A 25,964-nucleotide genomic window follows, 5' to 3' on the forward strand; every position below is an offset into this window, starting at 1 on the left:
ACACAGGCACAACATTAGGTTTTCTTCAGGGGTGTTAGTCAGGGAAGGCTGAGAGAAAGCTATTTGGTGTGTAGTTGCAAGCACTGGATTTTCAAAGCAATTTAATTCTTTTAAAGGAACTGCATTTTTACTTTTGTTTACCTGTTCTTCAGGATCATTGCAAGAGGGCACAGTCACGGTGGGCTGTGTATAGCTTGGCTGGGGGCAGTCTATGGGAGCCAAGACAATTTCTTGGGGAATGACTTTTAAACTCTGCACATGCTCAGAGGCTAAAGTGAATTCTGGCTTCTTGGGCATGGGGGCTGAGGCAGAAATTGGAGGCAAAGGTGACTGACTACTCATTTCACTGCCTTTGGCGGGGCGGGGTGCTGATTCAATCATTGATTGTTCCTCTAAAGTCTTTAATCTGGCCTCAGTGAGTCTCTGGGATTCCAGGAGATTTTGCATCAGGGTTTTTAAAGAGGCAGTTTCATTATTCTGGTTCTCCAGCAAAGTCTGCATACTAAGGAATTTATTGTGGAGCTGCTCTTTCTCTATTGTGCAAGCATTTAATTTTTCTTTTAATTCCTCATTCTCTTTATTAAGCTCATTTATTTTTAAATTCTGTTCCCTATTTACACTTATGAGTTCATGGATTTTATTTTGCAGCTCTGCCAGATTTCCTTTAGAGGTGTCTGGCAAAGTTGGTGCTGGGTTCTGGGTGCGAATCACCCTTTGGAATCTTTCCTTCTCTCTTTTGAGTTCCAAGCTATTTTTAGTTCCCGGAGGTCGAAGGCTAGCCTCAACCTTTGGTTTTCTCCCACGGGCAGTTAAGTGGGGAGAATAATGTGTGACCCCCCGGGCATCCCTATTGGAAAAAGGGGTTCCCAGCTGGTGGTGGCTCTCCTATTACTGTAGCCACTGGCTGTGTATGTTGGGGAGGGTCATTCCTAAAGATGTCTAGAAGGGCAGAGAGAAGCACTGAAGTGGGCTGCTGGTGGAAGAGCTCCATGTCTGCCCCATGATCCTTGAGCCGCTTCCAGAGTTCCCAGCGGAGTGAGTCCCTGGCTGGCGGCGGGCCGCCTAGGTCAGAGGGCTCCTCATGGTCCTTTGGCCGCAGTCTCCAGGAGTCAGCCTGACTTGGGGGAGGGTAGACCTGGTGATTGTAGGGGTGAGGTGCCCGAGGGGGCGGGGGGTGCCGAGGGCAGCACAGGTCTCCAGGGCTCAGAGGGTACCTGTGGGGAGGAAGGGTAGTGACTGGGGGTGGGCGCAAAGGTTACTCCTGGACGAGAGTCCCTTTGGCTGCGGCCCCGAGTGAAGCTACCGCTTTTCCCACGCAAGATTCCACCTCTAGGCTCCGAGTACGAGCTATGCCCTTGGGGCCGATATTGGGAGTGGGGACCATGGTTGGCATACGTGACTGTGTTGATGGGCTCACTCTCTCTCCTATGGGGGGCCGGGGACTTCACATGGCGGATGGCGCCGGTCTCTCGCAACAGGCCAGCAATGCTCCTGATGCGGGATTCCAGGTCTCCCCATGAGATGCTCCCGGGTTCTACTCCTGCCAGGGCTAGGCGAGTGGTGCTGTTGAGTCCATCTAAGACTGCTCTCCTGAATTCTAACTCGTCAAAGTCGGGTACATCGCTGGCATCCAGGTCCACTTCGTCTGCTAGCTCTGCAAGAAGCTGTTTCCTAGCTAAATATGCCTCTGGGTCCTCTCCAGGTTTCTGGGACTCCACGATGTACAGGGCTTTCAAGCTTTTGGTGGGCCACAGGAATGCACAAATTTCTTTAATTGCTCCGTACTGACTGCGGGTGGCTAGCCTTCGGTTAGAGATATAGGCATTCAGGGCCGAGACTATTTCAGGGGCAGCGCATTGGCGAGCCAGTTGGGCTACATCGGAACCACTAGCGGAAGGCTGAGAGGTGGTCACATGGGTGAACCACTGGATGGCTGTGTCTCGGTTTAGGGGTCCCATACGATCTGCTATGGCTTGGAGCTCATCGGGCCTCCAATTGCGGGTTTCCTTAACGACCCGGTCTGTCTTCCTGCCATCCTCGTCCATGGATACTATTTCCTTGGTGGCTATTGGGTGGAGGGGCTGTGGGGCTTCCTCGGGTTGGGGCGATTGAGACGCCCAGCTATCCTTACTATCTTCTGGGAGGGCCAAGAGGGCTGCGGGATGCACGGCGGAAATTACGGCCTGCTGCATCCCCAGGTGCTGCTTTAGGGCCTCTAGCTCCCTCTTACAAGCGGAGTGGTCTGCTGCAGCTATCTTAGCGACTTTCTGCTCTGCCATGAACTGGGCAGCATGGGTTAATTTGGCAATTTTCTCTTGTCCTTCAATTACTGCGTGCTCAGCCATATCGGCACGAGCGGTGGCTACTTCAGCCTTGTGCTGGGCGTCCTGGAGGGCAGCGGCTAGACCCTGCTTCTCCAGCATGAAGTTAACGCGTTCTGAACGCCACTCGGCTGCTTTTTCCTCATGTTCCTTCTTTTCTTTCCTTAGCTTTTCTATCTCCTGTTCCTGTTCTTCCTGAGCTATCTGCAACTTATTAATTAGGGACACGCTGTCCTGTAGGGCGGTGAAAAGTGCCCAGGCTCCATATCTGTCCTTCTTACTTGACCTAGGTTTCTCCTTTTCGCAAAAATCCTGGAAGGCGCTTCTAACTATTTGGAGCGGGTCAGGTCCCTTGAAGGAACCAGCTTCCCAAGGGCAATCTCCCTTCTTCACTAGCCACTTCTCCAGGCGGGGCACGGTGGGGGCTGCCCGGTACATTTTCCTTTTTAGTTTAAGGCTGATCTCGGGGGAGGTTACAGAGTGGATCAGCGACACCAGGGGTGGGGCGATTAAAGCTGCTCAAGGGTTTTAACAACTTCTTCCTCTCTATGTCCCTTTTGGGAGGTTTATCCTTCCCTCAGGTCCTCAAGGGTTTTTACCAGGGGGTTTTAAGGTCCTACTTTTAGGTTCACAAGGGTATTTTAAGGGTCCTACACTCGGTTCTTCTCCACCGGGGGAGAAGGGAAAATTCCTATTCCCGTTTCAAGCTTGCCTACAAGCCACGGGACCAGGAAAAGTTTACTGGCTCAGAGGGTGCTCTCAAGCTCTCTAAGCCCAAGAAAAAAACGCTCAGTGCTTCCAAGCCTCTGCTCAGAAGCCAAAGCTCAGGGGTCTCCCAAGCCTATGCGCTCAGAAAACCAGAAAGTGTTCCCAAGCCTCTGCTCGGAAACTGAAGTGCTCCCAAGCCTCTGCTCAGAAGCTGCAATTAAGGGGTCTCCCAAGCCTCTGCTTAGGCAACCTGAAATGCTCCCAAGCCTCTGCTTAGAAGCTACAAATGCTCTCAAGCTCTCTGCCCAAGAACTAAACTCCAAAAAGTCCCCAGGCCTCGTGCTCAGAGACAAATGGTTAAACTGTCTCCAAGCCTTGACCAAAAGACCAAATGTGCTCAAGGACTGCCTCTGCAAGTCCCCAAGCGAAAGTGCCCAGGAGTAAAGCTTACTGTACTCCCAAGCGAGGTGCGCTCAAGAGTTCTAACAACTCCCAAGCAAAAGTGTGCCCAAGAGTCCCACTGACTCCCAAGCGAGGTGCGCCCACGAGTCTGACTTAAAACTCGCAAGCGGAAAGGCGCCCAAGAGTCTAACTTAAAACTCTTAAGCACGGTGCGGCCGGCTGCCGCGGGGCTTCAGGAACCTGGCTTTAGATTCCCAAAGCTAAACTGACCAAACGGACTATCGATCCCTTCACGTTTCCTCCGGAGCGGGGATTGAAGCCTAAGTGCTGGCAGGAACGGGGTTTGGACGGGCTTAGGAGAGACGGAGGAGGGCGGAAGAGAATTTTATATGTGCTGCTTCAGGATATATATATAGAGAGAGCCTACTTCTGGGATCCCACCCACATAGACGCGTTTAGGCGGCCCGGAAGGTGGCCAGGAACTTCACCAGTTCAGAGGTCCTCACCCACAGTACACCGGTTATAACGGCTGGAGGGCCTCGCGGTGCACCACAAAAGGCAAGTAGTCCAAAGCTGGCTGAAGGAGGAAATGGGGAAAAGCCAACCCACAAGATAGAAATGCTCGCTAGAGCCACACACACTCACACTTTTAATTCCCTAAGCTAAATTGCGCTCTTTACACTGAGGTCTGGAAAATTTTCCTCTAAGTCAGTTCGCTGAAGACACGCGTGTCGACTCGCGTGTATTCACACGAACTGGGTTATGCCCGCATATTCTCCACCAGTAAACTGTTACCAGAACTGCTCTTTTATTATAATGGGGAATTAGCTATAGCAGTCTGTAACTATTAATATTAAGCGAGGATCATAACCTATGTTTACGGAGGTCCCGATCCCAGACACTCTAGTGAAAAAGAGGCAGACTACAAATAGGTTCCAAACACGTGTATTTAGTGTGGCGTAATGCCTAAACTTGCACAAGCATACAGAGAACACACAAGACCTAAGAAATACAGGGTATGAAATACAGAGACGTTCGCATTAGCTGGTTCCCAACGATGATAGGGGAAATACTCACTTATCCTGGAGCGAAGCAGAGACACAGCAGCGAGGGTGGCCCAATGCCAGCACTGGGACCACAGACGGACAGCAAGGAAGTCTGGATAGGAATGGCCTAAGCCACGGGCAGCAAGGGGGGGGTCTGGATAGGAATGGCCTAAGCCACGGGCAGCAAGGGGGGGGTCTGGATAGGAATGGCCTAAGCCACGGGCAGCAAGGGGGGGGGGGGGTCTGGATAGGAATGGCCTAAGCCACGGGCAGCAAGGGGGGGGTCTGGATAGGAATGGCCTAAGCACCGAGTGGTCTGGGAGACCAGCTTAAATACCCCAAAACGTACCCTGGGGCTGGTGCTGTACTTGGTGGTTCTCACAGATTAAAACAAAGGGTCTAATGGGCTACTGAATGGCTTGGATGGGCCACTTTGGTAATCAGATTGTGATAAGTGACACCTCAGGAAGAGGGGACAAAAGAGGGAGGGGGAAATCCAAGTGGGCTGAAAGGATGTTCCAGCGGACAGGGCTTGTCCTGATGTCATCAGCTCTGGAATGCGGAGGTTTCTTTGAGATGCATTCTTTAAGTGCTTGGGATGGTCGGCAATTAGTTCTTCTCTGGGGCGGCTCCTAAGATATGCAGAGCGGGGCGAGGGGCTCTCGCTGCGGACGTGGTGTGCCCGCTTCGCCGAAATGGCTTCTCAAAGCAGTCTCTTCCTCTGGGTCTTCTGGGTGCCTGAGAACATGGATGCCGGCTGGGCATAGCTGAGGCTGGATAGCAGGCTGCCCGGTAGCGAGGGCAAGCTCGGCGACCTACCCGCGGGAGGCTCCAGGCGGGAACTGACCAGGGAGCGCCTAGCCAGGCTCGCTGGAGGTTTCCCCGGCAGGCGCCCGGCTGTTAGCAGCGGCTTGGGCCCATATGAGGCAGGCTTCCATGGAGGCAGCGGGAACAACACTTTAAAACACAGTCCAAGGCAGGGAACAGGCACGGTCCGTGGCAGATGGCAATGCAGGCACGGGGCACACTTGTAACACAGTCCAAACGCACACTGGGAAGTCCAGATACAGGTCAGGGCAGGGCTGCCCAGAAAAAGAGTCCTTTGTGCAGTTACCCAAACATGGAGTCAGTAAACTACACAGTCTATTACAGCAGCAGGGTAATTGACACGCAGGCAGGAAACTGACACGTGTATCAGAACACACACGTGCAAAGCAGTCTTTGGTGTAGCAGTAAAACAGCAACGCAGGAAACTTTAACACAGTTTATAGCAGGCTTCAAAGCAGGGGAGGGGGCCTACTTGGCAACACCAAAAGCCCAGTCCCTGACCTGATTAAGGGTGCAAACTAAACCAATTTACTAGAACTTTCATTTATTTATTTATTTATTTAAAACATTTGTGTCGTCTCTTTCCACCTAAAACCAGGTCCTCGAGGCAGCGAACAGTAAAACGCTAACAAACAATTTAAAACAACATATTAAAACAACGTAAATATTATAACTTTTCGTTCCTCATCTACTCCAATAGAACATACAAGAGTAACCTTACCCAAGAAGCAGTAAGAGCTACATATACTACTCGAAAGGCATTTGGAAAGAATGGCATAACAACCTTTGTGGGAAAATTTCACATGCTCACAAGGAAACCGAATCCATAAAAAACAGCCAAACTGAGAAGACAATAACCATCCCAGCAAAGTAGGCAACAACAAAAACAACAACAAGAGTTAAATTTATCCTTACAGAGACGTACGTTTATTATTTTAAGTTAAATTTACCATGGCACGTAACTTACCACTTCATGAATGGACCGATTGAAACTATCATCTTCGGTAAGGATTAACAAGATTATCAGAGCCATGTAAACATGGTGCGAGTTTCTTTCTTCAACATGATAAAGGATCTCAAGAATCGGCAACACCTTGAAGAGGAAACAATGGGAATATATTAACATGGTACTTCAATATGTCCCAGACTAAACACAGTTTTAGTGCCTCCTCGTTTCATGATAATTCAGAAACGCCAGGACCTCCCCACCGATCCTTCTACTGACATAAAACACTTAACTGCCTTTCATTTGTTTTCTTCTGCTGCCAGAACAAATTAAAACTGGGTAAATAAAATCCTATGGGGAGACACATAACTCAATTCCTAATAAAAACAGATTCCCAGTGGGACTTTGAAGGGGGATCAGCACATTCTAAATTTGTAGAGCTCCCATTTATATCACAATACTAATAATTGTAATCTCCGTTTCAATCACTTTGGCAGTTTATATGCACGGGGTCTGACATTTCACCAGCAGGACTTTTCTGCATTGTTTTAAAACATTATGCATCCATCTCAGATGGAAATCATGAGGTTTTTTAAATCCTCAAATCAGTCAAATTATTGCAATATCATTCGGATCCAAGATCAGCTGTATAGTTTATTGGGCTGCACAGCATTCATTATTAGATTGTTTTATGAAGGGCTATCTTAGCTTATCCTAAGTTGCAAATATTAAAGAACCTTTTTGTGAATAATGGATAGCAAGTCAATAGTATATCTTTGGTTGAATGGGCAGTTTTGCTAGACTGCAGCCGGTTGATTATTGTTCTTAAAGAAAATATTTTATGAGGGATCTGACTATATCAGCTTATTTTTTTCGCTATTGAGTAAATAAATCATAGAAGAAAATAAAAAAATGAGCTGCTACGTGCTTTACTGTAAGTGCCAAGTTAGCAAGGTTTTCTCTTCTCCAAAATAGTATTTGCCATGGCTCACTCGCTTGAACCATTTGGAATCTGGCGCTGCTTAAATCTCTCTCCCTCTGAGCAGATTTCATGTTTGTGCCTTATTCTTTCCTTGAGCAAAACGTTTTTTAGTATTTCATTATTCCAGTCTTCCTCCAAAAAAGGAGTTGAGGGTAGTAGGTATGTCCCTCCTTATTTCTACAACAGCTGTGTAAGGTAGAGGAGGCTTACAGCCAAGAACGTAAGAGCAGCCATGCTGGATCAGATGATCAATCTATCTAGCTCAGCATCCTGTTTCACGCAGCAAAGGGATCAACCTCTATGCCCCACCCTCTAGTTGTTCACCCTCTGGAGTAACTGGTTGGCTGTAAGAGTCAGACCACTGGACTACACCGACCACTGGTCTGATCTGGTAGGGCTCTTCTTGTGTTCTTAGTTGCCCTAGAGGGCCAAAAACAGGACACAGATGTTGCCTGCTATCACTCGGTTTCGGAAACGTACTGCCTCCAATTATGAAAATGGTGAAACCAGGCCTCCCAACATTGACTCCATTAACAGTGCACCAGCTGCCACTAACAGTCTTTCGCTACGTGAGTCAACTGGCGTACAAAGCATCTTGCTCACTGCCAGGGGCAAATTTCATGCCTCTTTCACGCACGCAGTTCTTTATAAGAATTCGCCAATTCAAATGATCGATTGAGAGCAAGGATGGCGATTAACAAATGCAGTGAGGCCCGTGAAAAATTAAGTTAGGAAACGGATCTGCACACACCACGGTGTGCCCAAAAACATACTGAAATTAATTTTAAAAATGAATTTGAAAGGCAGCGGACAGAATAAATCATAATGACAAAATACGAGTCAGCCTCAGAAGCTAGGAAGTCTGCCAACGATGCTTCTGGTGAGTGAGGAGAGTCAAAAGAGGAGAAAAGCGAGTGTGTGTGTGTGTATGCACATATGGAGGGGGACTAGAGGACAGACTCAACTTTTTCTTTTCTTGTGGAACAGATAAATGGAAGGCAAACAAGATGTACAAAAAGTGAACTGAAATTAAGTGGCAATAATATGGGGGGGGGGCGGGGACAGGATGGGACAGAACAGGCAGTTTTATAACACAGGATTTAAAAAGAAAAAGAGTTTTCAGTGATGCTTTCATCAATTACATCAACTTTTCCTGGAAAGTGACAAGCTTTGCTTAGAGTATTATTTCCGGGCTTAGAGGTAATTTTTCACCAGAGGGGGAGGGAGAAAGAACAAGTACATCATGGTGTTCTACTTCACTGAGCATAGAGTTCGTCAAAGACTGTGGCTTCTCTGACATGTCAGTGGTTGAGGAAAAGACCTCCAGCTCCCAAAGAGAATGGCAGAAAATGGGAGTAAATGCCAGTAAGAATTCTTAGAGGCAGTAGGGCTAACTTTTGTCCATTCTACTCATGTGAAGAGCATAAAGAAGAGTATCGACCACAGCTTGTTTTGTGATCATGGAGGCTCCAAACTATATGCAAGAAATTGCAGAGAGTTTTCTGGCTGAGATCTGAGGGCAATGCATTGCTCACATGGTAAGACCACAAGGTGGACATGCTGAGTGCGTTGATCAGGGTGATCAGCTGCAGGAGGATCTCCAATTGAGGCAGCTAGCACAGGCAGAGAGAGGCTCATGTGAGCCAGCCCACAGCATCCCCCCCCCCAGTTCTTTCTCTCATTTATTTGTCTCTCATTTATTTGACAATGGGTTTGTTAAATAGACAGGTCTAAGAGATAACCTGCCAAAAGCCATTCACAGTGCAATCCTATGCAGTTACACCCTTCTAAATCCATTGAAGTCAACGGGCTTAGAACGGTGTAACTTTACTTAGGACTGCGCTGTCAGTGAGTTTCATGGCCAACGGAGGATTTATTCCCAGTCTCAAGAATTCAAACCTATCACTCAGAGCTGGGCAGTATTGAAAACTGTGCACTTTTAATTTCATATTTCAAACAGAGCTTAAATTCTCTCTCCTGCCTCTGAAATATACTGGGCACTTCATTGATATTTTGTATTGATTTACTTTTTCTCCTCTTTTGCATTTCACAGGAAATGTCAGCAAACAAGAAATATCGTTGTGATGTTAAAACCAGAGATGGTAGGTTAACACGTTAGTGCTTCTTTTCACACAGATTTTTAAGCTCCCTTTGCTCCTATGCCAAACTCCCTCTTACGCACCAAAATCTGTAAGGTCACCTGAATGCACAGCACTGATGAATAAATGTTAATCCTGCCCCCCTTCCCCAATTGTCCTACAGAGACCTGAAAAACCATTTCACGGAGTGAGACAAAAGGCAGTGTGTTCTAAGTGCTTGGAGTGACTCGTCATCTGGGTCTGAAAAGTCATCATCTGAATGGAAAGCAGGGGCAAGTCAATCAGAACTATTTGGGCCCCGTTCCCACAGGAGTCAGACAGATCCATCGACACGCCTGACAGTAAAGTATTCACAGCTCAATCCCAATCTTGATAAAAATGAGATGCTGACAATATGCTCGTGGGTACACCATATATGAGGGAAGCAATAGGGCACGGTTTTCAGGCGAGTGCTAAGTGGGGGAGGAGAACGGGGAGGGGGCACGGTGACAGAAACACAGAGACTCAGTGCTGGAGGTAAAGACGGCCACAAATTTATTGAGATTACAGCTCAGGGAGCACAGGTTCGCATAGGGCATAGATCCACGCATCGGCTGACCCGCTTGACAAGCCGATGACCCACACGCCCCCTAGACCCCTGCTGAGGGGGGGGAACCATGGGATGGCAGTCAGTGGGATGCCACGAGGGTATACACCCCTGTATGAAACATCCCCTGCCACCTGGGACTGAGGTGGACTGACAGCCCCCGACTGGGCATGCACCAGCCATTCCATCCTCACACCCCAGACCCCTTATGGGGATCCCCATAAGAAGGAAACTGAGCCTGAGGGCCCTGTTTCCCCCAAAAGGATCAGTGCCCGATGCCAATACGCAGCCAGTCTACTAATCCCAATGTTGTGATGAAAGAGAAGGCTGGGCGGGATGCCGCCATGGTCCAAGTACTCAGGGGTGGGGGGCAGCCTCTCAGACCAGGTGCCTGCACCAGATGTGCCTGGGCATGCTCCCTTGGCCCCTGGTCATCCCCCGCCCCTCTACAACATGGCGGCCACCATGCCGTCTCCCCACCTGCCTCACCAGCAATCTGGCCCCCAGGTAAGTCTGGGAGCCATCACTCTGGGAGGAAAAATACGTTTGGGCAAAAATCCATGATGAGGTTAAGCCTCCTTGGAGTGTTGGACTAACCGTTCCCATGGTTAAAAGGAACTGAGGAGTGATGAAAGACGTTCTCTTGAAGAAATATTTATGCTTAAAATTGCATGTACTTTGTACGGCCTGCTCTAATAAAGAATTTTGTGGACAGGCTCACCAATCCTTCTTTTGCTACAGAAGAATCAACCAACACTATTTTAAAGCTACTGGCTTTATTGTTTCTTTTGTATCATTAATGAATTTGTAGTAGTGAGAAACAATCTGTTAAGAAAGCAATTAATTAAATATAATTATTTAATTGTAGTGCAACAAATATTCCAGAATGTTTACTCAGAAGTCCCCCTGAATGTAACTGGTTTCACTCAATAAGACGCGTGTAAGAGATTGCAATCTAAGTCTTCATAAGTATTTAGGATAAACGTGTAAGTGAAATAATAAGCTTAATGTCATTTTAAGTCCTTGTAAAATTACAAGTAACCCAAAATACAATTTTAAATTATACACATACACATTACCACAACATCAATATATATATTGAATAATGCTTTCATATTTTAGTTCAGAAATACATTTCAGATTTATGAAAATATGCCTGAAGTGGTTCTCAGATAAAGCATGTTATATTAAAAATGGAGCATTTTGTATTCGAATCACTCATCTCTGTATGTGCTTATGCTGTACTCTTCTGACCAATGATACTATAGAACTGTGCTTATTTAGGAAATTCAGAAAAATGTGCATGCCAGTGGATGACTCTTACAGTGCGATCCTAAGCAAAGTTACTCCAGTCTGAGCTCATTGAAATCAGTGGGCTTAGTGGACTTAAGACTGGAGTAACTCTCCTTAGAATTACATTGCTATTTCTCCAAATTTTAAGACATATGCATCCTACACACATTACTCAAAAGCCACTTCCACACTGATGAATGGGACCTCCAAATAAATGAGCATGCAAAGTACGAGTCACACTCAAAAGATTAATAACTTTTAAATTCCTGATTCTCAAAATTCAGAGTGTAACGCAAACATGACTTGACTTAGCTCCCGTTCCAATAACCAGTTTTCCATCCACAGCACGACACACAGCCTTCACAATCAAGGTCTGCTGTTCTCTGACTAAGCACAACACTTACCAGATTTTCCATATCCGTTCGAGCCAACATGTATGTTCGGACATTGGTGTTCTGATGAAGCAGAGTGTATAGAAGGAGGGTGGCTTGATCAGAGTTCTGCTGTTCACACAAGGTGGTGTACAAACTGTTGAAATTAATCTGGAAGGCGTGAGGATTTGGTGATGGAAGAGCTGTGCTATCTGGAAGAAAAAAATCCCCCAAGCACAACGCTTTAACGAGTTTCGTCTAGTTAAATTGATGCTTTCCTCCCTACTAGTCCCAATAAAGTTTATTTTCAAGGTTTAAAGAACAGAGGTTCTTTAAACAGCTTATTTTAGCTGCTGCTTACTTGTTTACAAGTAAATGACCCAAAGCAGTTGGTATTCCTGATATTACTCCCTCCCCCCCCAATATTGCACAGCAAACTTATGAATAGGTCATAACTCAGTGATACCATAAATGGTTTCCACCTTGAAGGGCTTTACAGATTCATTCTTGAGGTCTCAGGAGTCAGGACAGAAAATATGGTTGGATGTGTGTCATGTCTGTACCCCTACATCCATGTCATTGTTCTAGGTGATGAGCCATTGCTAATGCTGTACCTTAATATCATTTTGCAAATGCTCTAAATGCTCTGAGAAGTGACCTTGCACTGTCTGAAATGTTACAATTTACTCTTATGCCTTTTGTCCTGTCTATAAACTCTAGCAGAAATTCCCAGACCCTTTCCCGCGCAAACCTGTGATCTAAGTGGGAGGGGGGAAATGACTGAGTATTTAGAGCTGTACTTTCTTCAAGTTTCTATTCCTATCAAGGAAGCGTGTACTGCTTAGATGCTTCCTTGCCTCTGAGTAATCCTATGGACCTATATATGGAAATGATTGGATTTCTGAATAAAACCATTTAACCAAGAGCTAAGACTTCTTGTTGCAATGGTTCAGAGACCTGTCTACCATATCCTGTCATCCATAGCCTGATACTTTTGGAGAATTGCTGCCAGTTTAAAAAGATGGGCCTGGGCCACGGGGAGCAGCAGACTAAGCTTAGAGCCAAACTAGACATTACACGTGACATGAGTTGGGACATGGGTTCCTGACCAGACTCATGTCACATATAATGTCTAGTTACTCAAACTCAAGATACACATTGTCTTAGCAAGTATGTTCCCAAACACCAATATAAAAAGCTAACACAAAAGCAGGAGAAGAAGAAAACTTGTGTACAGAAGACTTCACGGGTGGGAGGCACAAGCGCTTAGCTCTGCTCTCCCTGTACCCACAGATTCTCTCCAGCCAATATCTCCCTCCCCACCATTTCCCCCATCAGCTGAGTTTATTTATGGTTTTAGAGCTCAGATGAAGGGAGAAAGAATCATTAAAAGAGCTGAGGACAGGGCTGCGAGAGAGAACTGGCAGGAGTGTGAATCTACCTGGCACATTTTTATCCCACCCTACCTGCAAGGAGCTCAAGGTGGTCCTCAATATACAGTTCTCCCTTCTCCATTTTATCCTCACAACAACCCTGTAAGGCGGGTTAGGCTGAGACAGAGCGGATGGCTGCCTCCCCCCACGTTCACCTGGCTGGCATGGAGGAGAAATAATGTCAATGTCTGCCCACAGCCCAACTAAAATTTGAAGATGGGGAAACGACGTTCAGAGTAATATATGCCTTCAACTTATACCACAAGGATGGCTTTTTAAAAAAGATACATACCTTGTGTGTTCTTAAAGGACATAATCGCTTGTCTGTAAGGGTTTGGTGCGTCGGGAGCATCCGTAATATTGGCTAATACGAGCAGCAGCAGAAGACTTTGATTAGCTAGAGGAGAAGACTCTTCCTGCTGAGGACTCCGCTTGCTTCCCGCTCCTCCTAATGTGAACACCGACCACAGGCCAGCTAGACGGGAGGGGGAAAAAAATTCTGCTTTAGGCTTGAATAGTCTCCAGTGGCTCTTGGTCTGATCCACCAAGGCGGCAGTTACAGGTAAGTGAATGACAAACATTTCTAACAAATGGTAAAAGTATAACTGGCTCCCTCTTTGCTGTTATGGATCAGTCCGAGGGTCAACACCGTCCAGTATTGTGCTTCCATCAGTGTCACGCCTTAGGAACGGTACAAGCAGACTAGGAATATGATGGCAACCCTCCCCCCCCCACACATTTTGGGTCAGATCCAATTTGCAGAAGTATGTTGTCTCAAGGTACACAAGTTCCATTCTATAGTAACTGATAAGCCAGATTTTTATAATGATTTGAAAAGCTATTTGAGATCCTCCTTACATAAGCAGCCAGCAGCTTTTCTGCATGGTATAATTTCATGCTTGCAATGACGCATACGTAAATCACATGACTTGAGTCTTTCCCAGACTGACACCCTCCCTCCCGCTGCCAACTGCCCAGGAAACAGCCAAACAACTGATGCAGTGTGTGCAAGCACATGATTTCCATGCGCACTCCTGCATCATGAGTTGCGCTGTTTCATATCCATGAACTGCTTCATATCCATGGGAAGGGGGCTACTGCCACACCTTGGAAGAGAGGAGGAAACAAATTTTGAAGCTAAGCAGCTGTGAACCTCATTAGTGCCTGGATGGGAGGCCACTACGAAAGCCGCATGCACACACAAAACCCACCCGTATTCAGTCATTTCCAGTCTGGGAGGGGTTTCTCACCCCCACAACTATCTCTTTGGGGGGTGAGGGTGGGGGGGGGGAAATGGGTCAGAGGAACTTTTATTTGAGGGATCACCACCAGTCTGGTGCATTCTATCATTCCGTGAGCCTCCCATACCGTTTGTTCTAAGCTCCATGGAAAAAGGGAAAGAACCAAATGAGAGAGGCAACTAATCAATTATCCTTAGAATACACTCCATTATGCACAAGACTAACGATGTCTGCAATAGAACCCATCAAGCTTCATAGGGCTGTATAAAAGCTAAGTTTACTTAGGAAACAAAAGTGGTGAAATCCCTCTTACGCAATCACAGACGCAACAACAACGCCTTGGACTAGGTGGTCTAACCAAACCTATTAAGGCACCTTTGGGATTCTATAAAGCATCCCTCTTACCCTACAATTATGCCACGTGTTTGTCAAAACAAGCTTAATCAGGCATGGGGGATGGGGGGGTTACACACATTTACAGTTGTTGTGCCTTGAAAAGGACTCTGATAACTGGGCAGTATCACAAGCTAGATCAGAGGCCAATGCAAGCCTCCATGTTTCCTGTACAGACACTTCTAGTGAGATCCGTAATGCCTTAATGTAATAATAGGATTCTGTTAAAGTATTCAACACATTGGACAGCCTATTAATTTCGTTTCTCTTCTAATGCAAGAAGCCAATATGCTTTGACAAGCGAGGAAAAATAAAAACCATTTGGAGAGCAATTCGTCTTCCTCAGGAAGCTCAAACGCAAAAAGGAAGCAATAATACTTATTCCCTAAGCGCTACGAGCAATTTACATACATTCGCTCAATAATCCATACAACAGTCCTGTGAGGTAAGACATTAGTATTATTCTCACACGGCAAATGTAGGAGGTAAGGGAACGGTAGCCTGACTACGGTCACCCAGCAAGTTCACCGTCAAACTGATTCTTGAACCAGGGACTTCGTGGTTCACACCCTAACAGTGCAATCCTATGATGAGTTACTCCAGTCTAAGCCCATTGAAGTCAACGGGCTTAGACTGGAGTAACTCTCCATAGGATTGCCCTCTTAGCCACTTAACTGCCCCCTCTCTGAAGCCTGCATTATAATTCAGCAAAACTGAACTCCATTCTATATATTCTGTGTACCAAGAATGATTATGGAGGAAAGCAGAAGGAGAAAAAAGTTTGTCCGAGGAACATGCCATACCCATGCAATAAACCAATGCCATGACCCTACTGTGATTTTTTTCCCTTTGCTAAACTTGGCCACACTCAAGAACACACATGGAGCTGCCTGATACTGAATCACATCGTTGGTCCATCAATGCCAGTATCATCTACTCTGCAGCACTCCACGGTCTCAGGGCCAAGCTACACGTGACGAATGACACTTGAACGGCAAGTGGATTGAGTGGAGGGCAAGTGAACAGGGAGAAATACACTTGCCATTCAAGTGTCATTCGTCATGTGTAGCTTGGCCCTCAGGCAGAGGTCTTTTAACTGGAGATGCTGGGGACTGAACTTGGGACCTTCCGCACGCCAAGCAGGTGCTCTGCCACTGAGCCACGGCTCATCTCCCATTAGTGAATGGATGAGTGAAGATGCTATTTGATGACATCCGCCTTAAGCAACACACTAGTGTAATTTATCACAAAACAAGTCGACATGGAGAGTAAATATATCCTGGGTTCCTACAAGTCAACAAATATTGCTCCCACTAGCCATCCATGTAATAAGAAATCAGCCTACAAGTATTAAGAAATCAGCCTACAGGTATAGTGATATTACCTATTTATTTGGAGACATGTAGCCTTTTGACACAAACAAGTGCCCTTATTGGATATAATGAATGCTTAAAGTACTTGCAGCATCTTCATACGGGGCCTCAGATGTTCCGCTAATGAGTTAAGGACCATAGACGTCACCTCTACGTTGTATTGGATTCCTACTAATGCTATGTCTTTGTAAAATTGTATCTGTTTATCCTATGGCATTGTTTATGGAAATGTTCTTGATATTGTTGCACTAATCTCACACTGTGTAATCCGCCTTGAGTCTCAGTGAGAATGGCGGACTATAAATGATGTAAATAGATAAATAAAATATGAACATATACTAGTACAAACAGCAGAGCAAAATGTCTGCAATTTTAATGGAACTTAATTCAAGCAACATACACCCCAACCCCCCAGGATTATGGTGTGAGCAAGACCAGGATTGGATCATACCCCTTTCACCTGCTCCCACCACTAAGGGGGAAATGAGCAACCATACTGGTAGATCTTGTGTGAATCTGAAGGCAAGCTCTCACTAACTCTGCAAGATTAAACCTGCTAGAAAGAACCTGATGTGGTAACTCTGACAATTTTCACATAGGCGTGATCTAAGACAAATGCTTCTCTGTGTGAAAATGAGGTAATTCACCAGTCTAGCGTCTAAGCTTGCACTGTACGCTGCATGATTATTTTCAGAATGAATGTTTCATTCTAAATTATATAAAAAAACACAGCTGGAGTTAAAAAGTGAAGAAATCTAACAGATCTCAAATCAACTCTTCTCTCTGTAACATGAACAGATTTCAAAATGAAGTCTATTGACAGCTGACATTTTTTAAAGGTAAAAGAAATTGCATCTTTCAAAAACAAAATTATTTTCCATTCATATTCCTGGATAAAGAAGTCTATCATTGTATTTTTGTGCAGCCGTTTTACATAAGATCCCATATCTTTTTAGACATGGAATAGGAGGATAAAGCATTCCGTTTCCAATGTGGACAGCCTGCATTTTCGTTCCATCTTCAAGTGAATTCCGCTGTAACTCTTCAAGGTTTGCTGAGCTTGTTCACTGCTCTTCACTCTTCTTTTTGTTTCAAATAGAGATGGGCACGAACCAGAAAAAACCCGAACCATGCGGTTTGTCGCATTTCACGAACCACGAACTTTCATGAACCTGCCCCGGTTCACAAACTGCTTTGTTTGGTTCATGAAAACGTCACATCCAGGTCAGCAAATCATCACTTCTGGGTCAGCAGAAGGTCACTTCCGGGCCAGCAGAAGGCCACTTCCAGGTCAGCAAAAGGTCTGCAGGAAGTCCATCCCCTGTTGCCTAGGAAACTGACTGATCGGTGCCAGGCTGTCTGCAGTCATGAACCAAACGAACCAGCCTAAAGTTTGTGGCAGTTCATCAGAAATGGGCTCTGATGAACCGCCAGTTCACAAACAAAAAACCGGCCTGGTTTGTCACGAACTTTGGTTCATATTTCGGTTCGTGCCCATCTCTAGTTTCAAACATGCATAGTCCAACCCTGGTTAAAGAGTCATTAATTTTTATAACTTGCCATCATGCACAAGTAAATTTATCATGAAGAACCTTGATTAGCTCTTGGTATGGAATTATACATACTAGAAAAATAACGCTTTAAAGACTGCTAGAACTACATATATACACTTACACAGGAAGTTGCCTTATATTGAACTATACCTTTAGTCCATCAAGGTCAGTATTGTCTGCTCAGACTGGCAGCAGCTCTCCAGGGTCTCAGGAAAAGGTCTTTCAAATCATCTACTATCTGCTCCGTCTATCTAGAAATACCAAGGATTGAACCTGGGTCCTTCTGCAAGGTACATGCTCTACCATTGAGCCACAGCCCCATCCCAGAATTAGACACAGCATTGTTTATTTCTCCTGAAATTGAAGGACTTAGTAGCACTGAAGATATAGTACACACAAATGCCATCCATATAGTAGGCCTCAACTTCATTGTTGAGCATTCTCTAGCTCCTCCAGCAAACCCCTACATCTGAAAATGGAGGCAGCTGGCTGGTACTGCTGCAGACAGGACGGCAGACTAGATGGACTCCGATGAATGGATGATGGCATATTCGGATTATGGAATCTGTGCTGACACAGATTTTGCCCAGTTCAATAGCAAACCAGAGAACAGGAAAAGTAGGGAAATAAACACAGCAGGCCAAAAGAACAAGATTGGGAGCGAGAGTGAAAGGCAGGAAGCCCTCCTGGCTTTGGTTCGTTGATCTTTCGGCTGACAAATATTTTTGCCCAAGCCCCGGACTCTGGAAACTAACTTCTTAGACACATATACAGTTAATTCTTCTATTGGATGCAAAGTCCTCTGGTGCTCAGACCTGCAGGCTTGGTAGGCATGGCAACTGACAGGAGCCCTGGATATGTCAAGAAGAAACCAGCTTGCACTTTATGTCATGTTCCAGGTCCTGCAATTACAAGGCTCAATGGAATGTGAATTATTTTTCCTAAACATTTAGGCATAAGAAAATACTGTGGCTCGAGCACAGACACACTCTTAAGAATTAGATAACACAGCTTCAAAGACGGACAGCAGTAGCACGCCGTATTTAAGGGAGTTACTAATTTTTCCACAGCATTTTTATAGGCTACGTGTACCATTAAGGGCACAAGCTAATCCACTGAATGGCATTTGACTAAGATAATTATCCAATGCTGGTTGCAATACAGAAGAAAGGACATCTGAAAACTAATTATGAAAGGATCGTTTCTAGGCGACATGAAGTCTGGCAAAATAAAGTTAGTTTTTGAATACTTGTAGATTGGCTTAGCTCTGGGATATTAGTACATGACAAGTTTTCAAGCAAGGCAGACAGAGTTTTAAATGTACTCATATAAAACTCAAATAACAACTGAAAGTATCAGTAAAGCGTCATTTTGGTTTTTACCAAGTTAATCCCAAGATTGAGGCAATAGTGGCTGGTAAAACCCTGTGACCTTTGGGGGGAAATGAAGGGAAGAACCTGCTATCATTCAGTTCAACCTTCTTCAAAAACTTCCTCCAGTAAGACCATAGACTGTTTCAGCATTACAATACTATATTCATGAGGAAACCCCTGTAGACTGTCAGTAGAGACAGTAGAGACCCCCTCACCTCTGCAGGAGTATACCGTATACCCTGCAGCTGTGGACAAGTTTACATCGGGACCACAAAGCGTAGCATCCAGACAAGAATAAAAGAACATGAAAGACACTGCAGACTTGGACAACCTGAAAAATCAGCAGTGGCTGAACATAGCCTAACTCAAACAGGGCACAGTATCTTATTCCAGGACACCAAAATACTGGACAACACTTCCAACGACTTTGTCAGACTGCACAGGGAAGCCATTGAAATTCACAAGCATAAGCAAAACTTCAACAGGAAAGAAGAAACCTTAAGAATGAACAGAGCATGGTTTCCAGTTCTGAAAAACACCAGGCTAACAAAACATTCTATCCCCGACAATAGCCCTGCAGAGAAGATTAGCACATCAAGTACCAATCCATATGCAAAAGAACCTCCTCAGGATACAGTGAAGCCTCCCGCCATTAGCATTCCACACCCTGGGAAACTCTTACAGGATGACTCAGCTCAACCCCACCCCTCCTGAGTAGATACAAATGACCTACATCTTTTCCACACTGTGACACTGAGAGATCTCTGTCTTTTGGTGCTACACCTCTGAAGATGCCAGCCACAGCTGCTGGTGAAACGTCAGGAACTACAATGCCAAGACCACGGCAATACAGCCCGGAAAACCCACAACAACCATCGTTCTCCGGCCGTGAAAGCCTTCGACAATACATCAAACTAAGTGTTTGTTGGGGATATTCAAAGTTGTAGGAAAACCATGAGTCTGAGAGGTGACTTGAGTGTAAATGAGTGCTGTGACCGCCTGTCTTGGGATTTCTCCATCTAGAAAGAAGAAAGCCACAAAATGCGCTACCATACAAAAGACCAAGTGTCGGTCATTTCCACCATGCTCTCCTTAAAAAAAAATAGTGGCCAAAGAACTACAATTGTGGCTAAGTGCGTGTGTTATGTGTCATCAAGTTGCCTCCAACTTATGGCGGCCCTATGAAGGAAAGACCTCCAAAACATCCTGTCATTAACAGACTTGCTCAGATCCTGCAAACTGGAAGACGTGGTATCTTTTATTGAGTCAAGCCATCTCATTTTAGGTCTTCCTCTTTTCCTGCTGCCTTCCACCTTTCCTAGCGTTATTGACTTTTCCAGAGAATCTTGTCTTCTCATAATGTGACCAAAGTACGATAGCCTTAGTCTTGTCATTTTAGCTTCTAGGGAGAATTCAGGCTTGATTTGATCTAGTACCCGCTTATTTGTCTTTTTGGCTGTCCGTGGTATCCGCAAAACTCTCCTCCATCACCACATTTCAAATGAACCAATGTTCTTCCTGTCACTTTTCTTCACTGTCCAATTTTCACATCCATACATAGCAATGGGGAATACCACGTATTCTTTCGGAAGGTATTTTTTAAAGATAACCATGCAGGTGTAACAGAAGAACACATCCAGAAACCTATTCTGGAAGAAGACAATAATTTTTAAATTTGCCACATTGTTGAAAAAAGCCAGACTGATGCTTTGCTTAAGAGGCAGTTTATATAGGATAAGCAACTCTAGGATTACTAATACTTATTTCACAGGATATAAGGATAAGATAGCCACCTCTCCTTTAGACACTTCTGTCGCATGAAATGCAAGGTATTTGGGGTCCTAATGGCTGTACCCCTATTAAAAATGTGATTATATACTTTTGAGTTGTCTGGCCGGCCGGTCTGGCTTGATCCGTCAACTGCAAAGGGGCAGCAGTGTGTTATGTACACTGCACTGAGAAATCCTGGTTATAAACCAAAGATCAGCTTTGGCTTGATTATTTCAATCTAGTACAGTAAGACAGTTATGGTGGCAGGTCTTTCTTTCGTTCTTTCTGTGCTTCAGTTTATCATTTGTAAAACAGTAACGCAATCATCCAAAAGTGAAGTATTATCAAGTAGTGGCATTTGTGAATTTCCTCTTGGGATGATTAATCTGTTAATCAGTTCAAACTCATATCTAGGAAGGAAGATTCACCCCAAGTGAAGCATTTTGAAGTCCCAAAATTCTGACTGAAATGGGAGAGTGGGAAAGTGTTCACCTTGGCTGGATTGCGCCCGTAAGTCATTTTTTTGTTAAATAAATAAAAACAATTGTTTTTATGTCTTTGTATGTTTTTAAGCCCTGACTTTAACTGTTTTAATGATGTGTTCTGGTTGAGTTTTGTGATTTTATGATGTGATTTTAGTATGTATGTTTTAACCTGTTAGCTGCCTTGGAGGTCCTTGTGAGGGCAGAAAGGGGGGTTACAAATTTTGCTAAATAAATAAAAATTTAAGAGAGTGAAGTTATTTTTTTTAAAGAAGTGTTCTTTAAAAAAACCAAAACATCCCCACATTTTCCCTAATCTCTCCACCTAGTTCCACCGTGAGAATGAAGATGCAACATTTGAGTAGTATCATTTGCGAAGAAAGAGATACGTATTGTCGAACCCCCGAAAAACTGCATTACATTTGAGATGCTGCTATGAGATCTCCTGAAGTCAAGGGGATTGAAGACCACATCACCATGTATCAAGAACAAACCTGCTAGCAGCAGAGCTACTTCAAGGGGCAGCTCCAACAATAAATAGCCAACGAAATGGAAGGAGCCGTTTCAAACTAAGTACAGATAACAGGGAGCTGTGCTTATCCATGCTTTTCAGTTTTAATGCGACCTGACCTTGGAGAGCTTGCAAACACACTCACACATGCACACCAGCCTTTTGTTTTTATATACAATTTAATTTTACTTTTCAAATGTGGGGTAGTTTTAGGTGGGTAGCCATGATAGTCTGCAGTAGAACAGCAGGATTGGAGTCCAGTTGCACCTTAGAGACTGTAATGATTTCAAGAAAATGTATGCATGTGTCTTTAAATGCTTGGTGTGAGATAGGTGAAGAGTGGGGAGTGAAAGAGAGGGATGAGTGAGGGATATGATTGGTTGATGACTGAGAGTGGGGCGGAGTGAATGCAGTTTAGACTGAGAGCAGAGAGAAAAGTGGCAGTCAGAAGAAGGCAGGCTGGCTGTGTGCTGCCTGAGTATGTGGAAGTATTTATGAGAGAAATATAACCTGTGTGGAACCTGAACTGAGCATGTTTGTGAAAGGACACTCAGTCAGGGAAAGGGAGGCCAGCTGTGTGCTGCCTGAGGAGCTTTAAGCGTTTCTGTGAGACAAATATTTAGTCAGAGGAAAACAGGCAAGCTGTGTGCAGCCTGAGTAACTTTAAGCACGTCTGTGAGAGAAATATTGAGTCAGAGAAAGAGGCTAACTGTGTGTGAAGCCTTAGAAGAGATCTGTGTGAATGAGTTTAAATGAAGTAACCTTAAGAACTGAGAACTACTTTTATGAAACCGATACGCTTCTTGAAAAAATAAAAGTTTATTTTGTTTTTATTATATCCCAGAGTAGCTGTCATTGCTATATCCCATTCCTATCCTCAGGGCCACACAGAACCACGAAGGAGCCTGATGCTTAGGCACGTTACAAAAGGGAAAACTTAAATAAAATATCTTGGAATATAATATTCCTGGTGGCAGCAAACTACCCAGAGGGCGTTAAGGGAAAGATTAAAGGCAAAATCTACCCTAGAGAAAGTAAGGGTCATAACAGAGACCAACAAGGTTTTTAAACTGTAAGCTTTCAAGAGTCAGAGCTCTGGTGACTGAAGAAGGGAGCATTGATTCTCAAAAGCTTACACTGGGAAAATCTTGCAGGTCATTATATAAAGAGCACCAGCTTTCTTGAACGAACAGTTTACATTCACTAGGCATTTTTATGTGTTTTTGTAGCGCAAAAAAAGAAGCCTCTCTGCACTTATCCCCTAATGTGCATATTACATCGATAGAATGGTCAGTTTTAGTTAGCTTCATGCAAAATAACGGACAAAACCAGTATCGTTGCCAAGCTGCTCTGCTCTGACATCCTCCGTCTAACAAACCGTGTCCAGAGTCAGGGCAGAGCTGACAGCTGGAGTTAAGATAGCAAGGTCTTGTGACCGACCCCTGTACATTGCTGGCACCAGCGTGGCTAGACCAAGGCTCCAGCCTGTGAGCCTTGGCATGGCTGCTTCCTGACTGACTGGACATATTTGCAAGCTGGCCAATTCTGCTCCCTGTTTTCTCTCTCCAGCTCAGCCAGTCCCTTTTACCCCTGTAATCACATCAGCCGAAATGGGTTGTTTGTCCAGTCACTTTTAACACATAATTTCAGGCTCCATAAATTTAAACGCCCATATCCTATAATATTTAATGGTGTCTTTGTTATTAGGATTACGTTTGACCCAATTGCGTTTCTTTAAAACTGCTTGCCTCGTAATAAAAAGTCTCTTCTGAGAAATTTTTACCAACATCCTTCTGAGGGGAAAAAAAATTAGCAGCCAGTGTGCTCAGTGGTGTTAAGTTTTATATAAATCACACACACACAAACACACACACACTTTGGAGGAGGTAGGTGGGGAAAGTGTAATAAAAAACAATGATTTTTAAAGTGTCTACAACTTTTTTTTAAAACAGACATAGTAACATCTTCATAGATCAGCTTGTGACCCTCTTCATAAAATCTGTAGGCAAGTAAACCTTTCTGTCAAAGAGGAAGAAAATTCCACCCAAGGGTCATAGGATGTTTACTCACAGAGGCTGACCGACGGACCTGTCAATGTTGTGCAAAGGAAACCCAATTTCTAAGTTGAAAATACTCAAAACCTCCCCTGAAAGATACGACGTTAATAAACATTGGTGCAAATGTGTTTATTTTGTATGGGCGTGAAGCTGACTCATCCCTGCCACAACTGTCGACCATATCGCCTCCTCAGCCCACTGTGGACTGATACCATCACTGCATCGTCTCCTGGACATGAACTGTGGGAGGGGGAGTGAAGCCCCTCTCCGAAACAAGCAGCCGCCTGGCACAGGCTGTGACAAAACCCGGGGGGAAGGTGACCAAGCAGGGAGACACCAAAGGATGCCTCTAAAACAGCGGTACTCAACTCTGCAGGTCACAGAGAGCCACATTCACAATAAGCATAAACCAAAAGAGCCACAATTATTGCAAACCCTGTGCGCCTCACCATGAAAAACACATAAACAGTAATGTATTAATATTCAATATATAACCCTTTTCATTACCAGAGGAACTCTGTGCATGGAGGGTTCTCTCTACCCATCCCTGTTGAACCCTAGCCAGCCCTTGTGTATGGGTTCGCTTTCTGCCGTCACGTTCTCTCCTCAGCAAGAGGCACAGCAGGTCAAATAGATAAGCAAGAGGGAGGGAGAGGGAGAGAGAGATGACCAATTTCCAAGGGACCCAGGAGCAGGGCCAACATGCCATGGTGAAAAGGGAGCAAAACCACTGCCACCACATTGTAACCCACTGGCTTTTTTCCTGAGTGGCTGCCTTGGTGGTAATGAAGGCCGTCCTCTCTTTTCTCTGTGGTCAGCAACTGTCCAGATGCTGGGATGCGAGTGCCAAGGCTGCTGAGAAGGGTGGAGGAAGACAGGCCCTTCCATTTCTTGCGCAAGACCCACAGCAGCCATTTACCTGTCAATGTGCAAACCACCTGCCGTCCACAAGCCCTACTGAGCCACAGCCTTGTCCACCTCGTGGCCCATGGGATGGAGTCCACACTGGGGAACAATGCTCAGAGGAGCCACAGGGGGTATGTCGAAGAGCCACAGGTGGCTCCTGAGACACGTGTATCTCTGCTCTGAAAGAAGTCCTTTGGTACTGTCCTTTGATGGTAACAGGAAGTACAACATTCAAGATACTTTTAAGAATTTTTCCACTGCTGAAAAAGCATTTTTTTGAAAAACAAACAGTATGGGGAAAAGGGAGAATTACAACTTGTCTCTATGTGTAGAACTAACCTAAAAGAGGGGCAGGATTGAAACAGTAATTTCATTCATGACCTGAACTGCGATCGTATTGGTTTCTGGTTTGGACTATCTCTGCCACTTTCTATGTCTGTATGAGTAAAGGCCAATAATGCTTCTACCATTAGTAACCTGATTCTGGAGGAGGCCATTGACCTTCACTTGCATCACAGGGAACTGGTTGGACGACAAGCCTGATATGCAGTATTGTGGCAAAGAACTGGGGGGCCATTATGCCGAGCAGAGATTGTCTGCAGCCAGATGTAAGATTGGAATGAGGCCTCAGTAGCATTTCTTATGGCCTGTAGCTCCATGCCCCTGCTCTGGATTTCCAGGTACAGCAATGGATCACCATCAACAGCAGCAAAGCTTGAAGGTGGATTAGGTTTGTTGAGGAAAACGGCAAACCACAATGACCACTTATGGATGGATGAACTGTGCTAAATTCTGGGCAACCGTGCTAGCAGATTGCTAAGCTTTTCTTCCCTGACTTTATGAACACCAAACTGAATTAAATAATGGATGTGAGATTGAGAGAGGGAGACAGGTGGTAAAGCACAGCCTAAGCAGGGAACTGGGGGGAAATGGACACCCCAATTCACGAGGGGTTCTGTCTATCACTAGCACAGTACACATGCTATTGAGAAGAACTGTAAATTACAATTCAGAAAGTGCTCTTTTCCACAGCTCACCTCTTAATGAGAACGAAGTGACAGCAAAAACATCAGCACTATTTTTACATGTTTGAGCCCTAATTGCCAATTTCAGTTTGAAAGCTTCCATCTGCAGTGGTTGGCAAATGCTTGTTCGAAAGCCTACTTAATTTTCACTAAGTTTCAAACCCACTAATTTATAGTTCGAGATGTACTCATAACAGCAGAGCTTTCCAAAGATCACACATTCCACAAATACAGCTCTTTAGTTTTTCAGTTGTGCAAAACTTTC

At 44.9% G+C, this 25,964-nt stretch overlaps 1 protein-coding gene across 2 annotated transcripts in view; it reads right to left on the reverse strand.

Annotated features, from left to right (window-relative positions):
- DYM (dymeclin) overlaps positions 1-25,964 on the reverse strand; it is a 260,543-nt gene that overhangs the window by 130,718 nt on the left and 103,861 nt on the right. For both annotated transcript variants that reach the window (XM_054986512.1, XM_054986514.1), the window contains 3 exons: positions 13,308-13,490; positions 11,616-11,794; positions 6,273-6,398 (listed from right to left, as the gene is read on the reverse strand). In XM_054986512.1, coding sequence (XP_054842487.1) covers positions 6,273-6,398; positions 11,616-11,794; positions 13,308-13,490 — 488 coding nt within the window. The remainder of the gene's footprint in view (positions 1-6,272; positions 6,399-11,615; positions 11,795-13,307; positions 13,491-25,964) is intronic.

This window comes from Eublepharis macularius, chromosome 8 (assembly GCF_028583425.1).
Source record: "Eublepharis macularius isolate TG4126 chromosome 8, MPM_Emac_v1.0, whole genome shotgun sequence".
NCBI classification, from domain to species: Eukaryota; Metazoa; Chordata; class Lepidosauria; order Squamata; family Eublepharidae; genus Eublepharis; species Eublepharis macularius.